Below are 9,833 nucleotides of genomic sequence, written 5' to 3' on the forward strand. Positions count from 1 at the left end.
ATACAGGAATTAAATTGAAAATCTTAAAAGATTGAAAGGAAAAAAGCGCTCATCATACTGAGACTTAGGTGTCGATATTGGGAGAGAAAAAGTGGAATCAGTTTGTGATCACTATCATGTAGTCTTATTATTTTCTGTATATTAATCTTGTGTTCTCTATGACATTGTGTAATTTTAACATTATTTAGGTGGAAGCTTCAAATAAGCCCAGTGGCTTTTCTGCCTCTTCCTGCACTGTATATTATTTGTTATTTCTGTTATGTTTGTGTATTCTTAAATTGTGCAAAAATAAATAAATATAACAAAAAATATAAATAAATAAAAAATAAATCATTGCATCTCTATTCTGTGTGCAAGCTGTCAGACATGGTGCATTCAGGTACCTTCATGCATTCACATCATAATCTAGCACAGACCTCTCAATCTTTGCTGGGAATGCATAAAGATGACACTGGATGTTTATGCTGACTTTGAATAATCATTATATTTATTACACGGCTTTGTTGAATACTCGATTCTGATTGGTAAATCATGGCGTTCTACGGTGCGTTAGTTCTTTATAGCAGACTGTTGCAGTTCTGATGTCGAACTCTGGAGGACCAGTTTTGTGTCAAATTACTGATTTCTTAAGAAAGTAGCCGTGTAATAAGCAGGATAATGAACAGCTAGCAGGTCATTGTTTTGAAATAAACCCCTTCAGGGCGACGCAAGACCCCGATGCGAAATCGCCCTGTCGACGTTTATTTCACAACAATGACCGGCTCGCTGTACATTATCCCTTACAAGATAAATACTGCACTATAGACGAAGCGCAGAGTAAATATCTTGTTTGCTTTTAAACTTAATATTTAAGTTAATTTATCATTTAGAATAGCTCTTCTAACCATGCCTGTCAAACTTTTGACGAGTAGAACATCAAGTAACTGCAAATATTCTTTCATACATCACTAACATTAGACCTCCACAGCAGATACGTGTTGTGCTCCCTCTATCCCTCTGTAGGGCAGCAGCAAAATGTGTTTTAGACACCTAAAAGAAAGGCTCACCTAAAAGAATCAAGTGTATGCTATACTGTATATAGAATATTTTCCGACGGGGAACTGAACTGAAAGTGAGACGTATCTATACTATTTTTGTTTATGGAGTCTGGTGGCTTTGAAGAGAGCATAGATAAGTTTAAATTTCAGTTCAGTTCCCCATCAGAAAGTCTAAAAAGTCTAAAATAGGGTTTTGCTGCTGCCCTCGTCCACAGCAGTACATTGCTTTGCTCCAGTGACTTTACTCCTGTCTGTTTCTCCAAACTCCAGACCATCATCTACTGTAGTTAATACACGAACTATGGATAAGTACCTCATACAACCCCACTTCAAAACACTAGAACTATTCCTTCAAAGTGTGAATTCCCTAATTACTAATCATATTCCATCCAGATGTTACAGGGCTTTAAAAGAAAAATGGGAATACTTGTATGATGTATGTCAATGCAATAAAAACCACCCACAATAAATATAACCTCACTTGAAATGTTCAGTTTTCAAACTACTACTTCAGTTGTTTATGTGTTGGTTCATAATATATTGGCAACGACATTTACATATACAGAGCACCACCACAGTCTGCAGAAGCTCAGTGTGGACTCAAAATATTAAGTTTCACAAAGTTAGTATTCATTACACGGCTGTTAGATTGGATTGCATTGAGATGTATGGGGGGGGCTCTATTTTTCCTTTCACTCAGCGTACAGTATACTTTGCTGTCACAATTTATTTTCTCACCGAGATCTGAGAAGTCCACTTCTTCTCCATCAGAGTTGATCAGGCATCCAATTTCTTGCTGAGCTTCCTCAGCGAGGATCACAGCTGGTCCAAAGTCCTCTGGGTTTTCAGAGCCCATCTCTCAAACATACAACCTTGAAGAGGTGAAAAATCAAAAGTCAGAAAACAGACATTCAAATAACAATTTATGGCAAAGTACTAAATACACATCGCCAGACAGCTGCGACAGACACACTGCTGTTACTGACTCTTTGGACTATTAGTACATTATAGTGCTAACACTAGTCTGACATTGGATGTGCTTGAAATAATTATAATTAATTGCAAGACTTCAATATCAAGAGTCCTAATTACAATTCTGCAAAAGAGTGACCCAACAGTCAAAGTGATTTACTATGTTAAATAATGTTGTATATGTCAATCATAGTCCATTATTTCAAACATTATAAGCATAAACGAAGCCTACCTTGACGGACAAATCTGACAGCCATAAAGATATATTCGTTACCATATCCCAGATATCATATTCAGGGTTCTTGTAATTAGGATTAAATAATTATTTCAAACATTTTTGTCCCAGTAGATAAGTCCAGGGCTCAATTTCTTTCCCAGTACACCCCTGATCATAATCCCAAGGATTCATTCAGTGGCTGAGGATGTCCTTTTTTTATATTACATTCTGGGTAGATTTGCTGGGTAGCCCAGTGAGCTCTGTAGCATTAGCTTGGGGGACAAATTTGCTCCATCCCTTTAACTCCCACATTATTGTGATTTAAGTTAGACAGCAACCTAATTGACAAACCTGTTGGTATGTTATGGTGTCATAATTAACCCCATCAGGACCAGCACCAGATCTCTATAGGAGAAGTATCCTTGTCACTTGTGCCCCTCTACAACTAGTGCCTAAGCTCTGGAAGACATCCATCATCCTGCTCAAGGACACTTCAGCAGGGAGGATGCTGTGTTGTAACAGAGGTTTGAATCTGGCTGGGTATAATAACGATAAGCTATTCAGGTGCAACGCTATTTGACTATGTACTGTTACATCAGTTCATTCAGTAGCTGAGGATGTCCTTTTTTATATTACATTCTGAGTAGATTTAGATTTTCATCCTCCAGCACCAGATCTCTAATGGAAGAAGTATCCTTGTCACTTGTCCCCCCTCTACAACTAGTGCCTCAACCCTGGAAGACATCCATCATCCTGCTCAAGGACACTTCAGCAGGGTGGATGCTGTGTGTTGTAACAGAGAATATTTATCTGTGTACTGTTACAGTGCATACCATCAAAATAACTGACTGTTACTGTGCTTTCAAGTGGTTTGAATGTCTCAGGGGGAAACCTCTTTTTTCAGTTCTGGGTAGCCCAGTGAGCTCTGTAGCATTAGCTTGGGGGACAAATTTGCTCCATCCCTTTAACTCCCACATTATTGTGATTTAAGTTAGACAGCAACCTAATTGACAAACCTGTTGGTATGTTATGGTGTCATAATTAACCCCATCAGGACCAGCACCAGATCTCTATAGGAGAAGTATCCTTGTCACTTGTCCCCCTCTACAACTAGTGCCTAAGCTCTGGAAGACATCCATCATCCTGCTCAAGGACACTTCAGCAGGGCGGGATGCTGTGTTGTAACAGAGGTTTGAATCCGAGAAGTTTGAAATCAGTGCCTCAACCCTGGAAGACACACATCATCCTGCTCAAGGACACTTCAGCAGCAGGGCGGGATGCTGTGTTGTAACAGAGGTTTGAATCTGGCTGGGTATAATAACGATATTCAGGTGCAACACTATTTGACTATGTACTGTTACATCAGTTCATTCAGTAGCTGAGGATGTCCTTTTTTATATTACATTCTGAGTAGATTTAGATTTTCATCCTCCAGCACCAGATCTCTACAGGAGAAGTATCCTTGTCACTTGTCCCCCTCTACAACTAGTGCCTCAACCCTGGAAGACATCCATCATCCTGCTCAAGGACACTTCAGCAGGGCGGATGCTGTGTGTTGTAACATCTGGCTGGGTATAACCAGAAGCTATTCAAGGTGCAACACTATTTGACTGTGTACTGTTACAGTGCATACCATCAAAACAACTGATGTTACTGTGCTTTCAAGTGGTTTGAATGTCTCAGGGGGAAACCTCTTCTCTGTGCCTGGTAGCCCAGTTAGCTCTGTAGCATTAGCTTGAGGGACCAATTTGCTCCATCCCTTTAACTCCCACATTATTGTGATTTAAGTTAGACAGCAACCTAATTGACAAACCTGTTGGTATATTATGGTGTCATAATTGAACCCATCAGGAGCCCCCTGCAGCACAGACACCAGTGTTTGACCTCTGGATGAGATGATGTCTCCTGGTGGTGGTGACCAGCGCTCTGGTCAACGACCACCTCTCTGTTATTAGCCTGCTAGCCACTGACAGCTAGTCCACTAGCAAGGCTCATATTAGCCACTAGCTAACGGGTTGCCTCCCCTTAAGCTAGAGCCGCAGGTCAACAACAGTCCGGACACATTCACCATCGAGTCACACGTGAAGATAACCCCTTAAATCAGCTGCAAACATCACCTCGACACGTGTAACACCCAGCTAACTGAGCTAGCTACCGTTTAACAACAGACAATAGACATGTTGACCAACCTCAGCATTGATTTGTCCCTCAGGTGAAGAAGCTCCACAGAAGAACTTTATTAAACCACCTGGCGATGTTTCTACTTCTTTCTCATTTTCATGTTCATTATAGTCAAACAAGGTGTCATATTAATGTTACCTAACTCCTGAGTTAAGTTAAATAAGCGTTTGAATCTGATGATAACCTTTTCTAGCTTTAGCTGCTAGCCACTAGTAGGAGGGTTCGGAACTTCCGGTTGGCTTTTGTCACCACAATAAAAGCACCACTAATATATTTCTTCATCTTTTGTTTTTTTAAAGGCAGCTTTCATCCGTGATGTTGCATTACTGACACCTTTCAAAGTTAGGTTACTCCTACTAATGTATTTTCTTTCATTGTCTCTTATAGACTTTTATGGTGGATTCATGAATCAATCCATTTTAAACTGCTATTGTAATCGGATTAATTAAAGGTCCCATATCATGCTCATTTTCAGGTTCATACTCGTATTTTGTGTTTCTACTAGAACATGTTTACATTCTGTAATGTTAAAAAAAACGTTATTTTCTTCACACTGTCAGCCTGAATATACCTGTATTTACCCTCTGTCTGAAACGCTCTGTTTTAGTGCATTTCAATTGCGTTGCTAGACAACAGTTTTGGTCCATGTTTACTTCCTCAGCTGATGTTATTTACATACACTGCAACAAGAAATAAACTGGGACACATTTAGAATGTTTATGTTAGAAACCGTGTAAATATTGTATATTTGTGACATCACAAATGGACAGAAATCCTAACGGCTTGTTTCAAACGCACAATTTCTGAATACGGGCTGTGTGTGTTTCTCCGTATATTGAGTGTTTTGATAGTTTAACAGTATTTATAAACCACTTAAACCTCCTTTATAATATAAAAGACATGAAAATCTCACTTTTTACAATATGGGACTTTTAAATCTGGTATGTAAATGGTGTATTATGAAGGGTATAAAAGAATAATTAAATCTCTCAGTTAATGATCATATTTCCTTATTCTGTCTTTAGTAAATGAGGCATTAATTAGTGTAAATATGTCAATATTGTGTTAACAGCTTGTTTTTCTGACCCTAAGTGGCCGAAATCATTTGATGCAGTTTTTACAAACACATTAAATTAAACAAGTAAAAGTCAGCAAAGTGTATTTATCAAAAGTACAAGAACTCATTATACATATACCGTCAGTTTCATATTATTATCCAGTGTCAGTGGTGGAAAGTAACTAAGTACATGTACTCAAGTACTGTACAATTTTGACATACTGGCAAATATTGTATTTTTTACTGCACTACATTTAGAATTTTGCTGATACTACTACTGTACTTTTGCTAAAGGAACATTTTGAATTCAAAACTTTTACTTGTAATGGAGTATTTTAAACATTGTTTTTCTACTTATGTAAAGAATCTCAGTAATTAGTGTGTTTATATTTTATTCCTTTGGTGGGGAAAAGGTAAAGTGACAACATACACTTTTGGTTCATAACAGTAAAACAAGCAGGAAAGTTCCAAACTTTTTATTTTTTGAAAGCAGGTTTTCGAGGCATGTTGGACTGGTAAGACTAGAGGATGCCTCAGAATCCCTATGGAGGAACTGGACGACATGGCCAAAGAATAACAATCATCTGGGCTGCTTACTGAGACTTAGAACCAGATAAGATATTGAGCAGTGATAGATGGATGATGACTAATGTTCAAAGACTAAATCATTGGTTCCCAAACAGAGGAGCATTATTATTCTTGTGACATTATTGATTATTTACCACTAACGGCTGTTGTTTTGGTCTCCCCAACGGTTTTGTTGGAGGTTTTGGCTTCTTGTCGTGAATCTTCAGATGCGCTCGATAACCTTGGGAGTAATAGAAGCACTTGCCACATTTCTCACAGGTATACGGTTTCTCCCCGGTGTGAACTCGCAGGTGAACTTTCAGAATAGATGCTTTTGAGTAACTTTTACCGCAGATTGAGCAGAGGTGAGGCCGCTCTCCGGTGTGAGTCTTGAGGTGCAAGTTGAGGTTGGAGGATTGTGAAAATGCCCTCCCGCACTGATCACAGTGGAAATTCTTTTCTCCAGTGTGTATCAATTGGTGTTGTTTAAGTGCAGCTGCTGTGACGCAACTCTTTCCGCACCCTGAACAGAGGAAAGGTGAATCTCCTGAGTGTATGCGCTTATGCATTTCAAAATACTGTTCGTGTTTGAATGTCTTGCCACAGTCAGGACACGCGTAAGGCTTTTTGTGGCTCTCTCGGTGTTCCTCCAGCTGTTGTTTCTGAGGGAAGTCCATGCCACATTTTCCACACACATGAACCATTACAGGAGATTCTTTAGGCGGACTCTTCTCTTGAACTAATGTCCAATTTGGTAACTCTCCTGTGAGAAAAACAAAAACATTTATCATCATTTATTTTCAGACAGTTCTGCATTGTTAAGACACAGTAACACCAGCATTTAAAATATTGATATTTCACTGTGAAATCAATTCATATCAATAGAAAGACTGCAATTAGTGAATTTGCTTGAGTGGGAACTGTGCCACTTTTTTGGTGTGACCGGGCCTTCAGGGCATGGCATACACAAGTTCCACAATGTTAACCAATTATAATTTCTACACTTAAATCAAAAACAACACTTTGTAGCATAGGAAGACTTTAGTGAAAGCTACAAGTTAAGATTAATAAATTAAGATTCCACTGAAAAACACATGACAGGGGCTTTTCCACAAGCATCTCATAAAAAACAAGCATTGAATTAAAGATAAAGGAACTTCTTGTTGCCTCTGACCTTTGTGAACTTTCATGTGTGTTTTGAGGTTTCCACGCTGCGTGAATCCTCTTCCGCATATGAAGCACTTGAAAGGTCTTTTCCCTGAGTGAATCACAAGGTGTCGGTGCAGAGCGGTGTTGTTAGAGAAAACTCTCCCGCAGGTCGGACAGTCTTTCTTCTTGAGTCTGCGAGGCCCCTGGCATTGTTTTGGCTCCTCGGACAGCTTTTCCCAAGGCTGTTCATGGGAGCTGCTGTGTTCAGATTCTGGCCGTATTAAAGTTTCTTCTAAAATAAAAAAAAGGGAAAGGTAGTTAACATATGGTAATGTTTTCAAGGATAAAGCTGCTCCAATAGTAGTGTCACAAAACTGCAGACAGTCTCTCTCTCTCTCTCTGTTCCCTGTCGTTTCCTTTCTATCTGTGGATTGGCTATAATGGAGGGGGGGTATAATTACAGCCAAAAGATCTGTTTACAACCACGAAAAGCAAGCAGGCTAAGAAACCATGTTCTGTCTGTTTATCGATCTCCCCCGCTTTGTTTCAGTACTTTGGACAGTGCCGCACCTACACACAACAAACAGGGCAGTTAAGCGATGGTCACATGTATCTCCGCAAAAAAGTTTATTGTTTTTGCTATTTCTGTATCGATACATAATGCTTAAACAGGGCATGAGAAAGCAAAAACATGATTCGATGATCACTTGACGAAGACTTGACCAATCAGATTCAACTATGTACATTTCTTACTCTTGGACACCCCTACTGTTAATATTTGTACTGCCCCTTTTCCAATAAAACTACAATACAAATGTGATCTGCATTGAAATAAAATCATGTACCTTGAGTTTATTCCATTTTATTTTCTCTATATTATTTATGGATGCACCGATACTGGATCGGATATCGGGCCAATTCTGACTGAAATTCCTGGAATGGGTATCGGTAACAATGGGGCCGATCTATTCAATTCAATTCTATGTTTATATACTATTTAATATTATATACTGGAATTTAATTCCTGTTTAAATTTGACCAATAAAGATTTTAGTTTAAAGTTCAAACAGCATATTCTACATCATAACTGGTAGAATTTGAACAACATGACCAAAGTATTGATTATAAATCTGTAAGTGTTGTATCCCAGCCAACATGGTTATGCGGGCCCCACATGGGTTATGCTGGGGCAACCTGGGTACTAAGTGGGTATGGGCCCAAAATGGGCCTCTTATCTGGGGCCCACTTGGATCAACTAAGTAGGTCCCACATGGACTCCCCATGTGGGCTACCGATGTGGGTTCTAGGCGGGTCACTAATCGGAAATTAGTGCATGGGCTCAGAATGGGCAACACAAATGGGACCCACTTGGGTCAACTAAGTTGGTCCCTACCCGTGTGGTTCCTAGTTGGGTCACTACTGGGAAATTAGTGCATTGGGCCACCATGAAAACTGTGGACAAACCAACTTACAACCCATATTTCAGCCCATGGAGTCCCCATGTAGTTCCCACATAGAACTTAAACCTGGGGCCGAGATGGGTTTTGGTTTATGTTGCCCAGATTGGGCCCATAAAACACCCAGTGTACTCCTGCATGAAACCCACAAGGGCAATTGGCACGGGGCCATTATTGAACCCGCGAACAATCCCATATAGTGCCAATTTTTCAGCCCATTTACTACCCACATGGGCCCCACATACAAATGTTGGCTGGGATGTGTTCACAAAAAAACATAATACTGTACCACTTAAGTCAAACTCACCTATAGGTGCTGTTCTGTGATCCTGGTCCTGTTGTGTTTCAGGTCTGAGTTGTTCTTCATGGTGATTTACCTCTGGACCGGTCTTGTTGCTCAGGTGCATTGTCTATGATGTGGTGTTGTGTGGGAGGGGTGTGAGGTCAGAGGTCAGAGGATGGTGCTACAGAGGAAGTCCCAGAAGGCCAGGAGGGCTGCTCTGCTGGACAGCTCTCTTTAAAGTGCTCCTGATCCTGTGATCATGAGGTTTTAAATTATCACCACGTGTCTAATTATAGGGTTTCATTTAATGAACCAGAGTTGCAGCACAGACAACAGTATGTGACCTCTAGATGAGATATCTCAGCTAGGATGACCACCGTCTTTGAGGAAACTTGTTATTAGCCAGCTAGCTAGTCCACTAGCCTCCCCTTTAAGCTGTCACAAGTCAACAATGACAAATAACAGTCCCCACAGATTCACCACCGAGTCCAACGTGATTATAATACCTTAATACGTTCAAACAATGTGTTAAATTAATGCCTCCTAACTAATGAGTTAAGTTAAACTAGCGTTTGGATCTGAAGATAACGTTTCTAGCTTTAGCTGCTACCCAATAACAGCAATGTCGGAACTTCCGGTTGTGCTTTTGAAACCAAAATAAAAGCCCCACTAATATAACATATTTCATTGTAGTATCTTACAGACTTTTATGGTGTTTCATTATAATCCATTAATAAATCAATCAATTTAAAACAGCTATTATGATAGTCCTGATTAAATCTGGCATGCAAATGATATATTATAAAAGTATAAAGAGAATCATTAAATCTCTTATATTTACTTTTTCTGTCTGCACAGTAAATAATGAATTAATAGTGATAATATGTCAATGTTGTGTTAACAGTTTGTTTTT

At 39.5% G+C, this 9,833-nt stretch overlaps 2 protein-coding genes and 1 long non-coding RNA gene across 5 annotated transcripts in view; 1 reads left to right on the top strand and 2 right to left on the bottom strand.

The window, feature by feature from the left end:
* LOC119485146 overlaps window positions 1-475 on the top strand; it is a 17,231-nt gene extending 16,756 nt beyond the window's left edge. Inside the window, exon 4 of the long non-coding RNA XR_005206195.1 lies at window positions 102-475. This is a non-coding gene — a long non-coding RNA (uncharacterized LOC119485146). The remainder of the gene's footprint in view (window positions 1-101) is intronic.
* Window positions 1-4,960, bottom strand: part of LOC119485143 (oocyte zinc finger protein XlCOF28-like) — a 9,303-nt gene extending 4,343 nt beyond the window's left edge. Inside the window, exons 1-2 of one of the 3 annotated variants that reach the window (XM_037764495.1) lie at window positions 4,416-4,960; window positions 1,776-1,909 (exon numbers count right to left, since the gene is read on the bottom strand). In XM_037764495.1, coding sequence (XP_037620423.1) covers window positions 1,776-1,893 — 118 coding nt within the window. In that variant the 5' untranslated portion in view covers window positions 1,894-1,909; window positions 4,416-4,960. The other 2 variants (XM_037764497.1, XM_037764496.1) reach the window with 2 other exon arrangements.
* Window positions 4,961-5,925: 965 nt separating this feature from the next.
* LOC119485145 (zinc finger protein 239-like) lies at window positions 5,926-9,564 on the bottom strand. The gene is made up of 3 exons (XM_037764499.1): window positions 8,945-9,564; window positions 7,206-7,472; window positions 5,926-6,794 (listed from the first exon to the last, which is right to left on the bottom strand). Exons 1-3 carry the CDS (start codon window positions 9,042-9,044, stop codon window positions 6,172-6,174), a joined length of 990 nt encoding a protein of 329 aa, XP_037620427.1. The 5' UTR covers window positions 9,045-9,564; the 3' UTR covers window positions 5,926-6,171.
* Window positions 9,565-9,833: the final 269 nt, after the last annotated feature.

The sequence above is a fragment of the Sebastes umbrosus genome, chromosome 3, assembly GCF_015220745.1.
Source record: "Sebastes umbrosus isolate fSebUmb1 chromosome 3, fSebUmb1.pri, whole genome shotgun sequence".
Taxonomy (NCBI): domain Eukaryota; kingdom Metazoa; phylum Chordata; class Actinopteri; order Perciformes; family Sebastidae; genus Sebastes; species Sebastes umbrosus.

Coding starts and splice junctions, on each gene's coding strand:
- LOC119485145 (XM_037764499.1), bottom strand. CDS start 9,044: ATGCACCTGAGCAACAAGACCGGTCCAGAGGTAAATCACCATGAAGAA. Junction 7,473..8,944: donor TCACAGAACAGCACCTATAG/GTGAGTTTGACT, acceptor TTTTTATTTTAG/AAGAAACTTTAATACGGCCA. Junction 6,795..7,205: donor ACACATGAAAGTTCACAAAG/GTCAGAGGCAAC, acceptor TTTTTCTCACAG/GAGAGTTACCAAATTGGACA.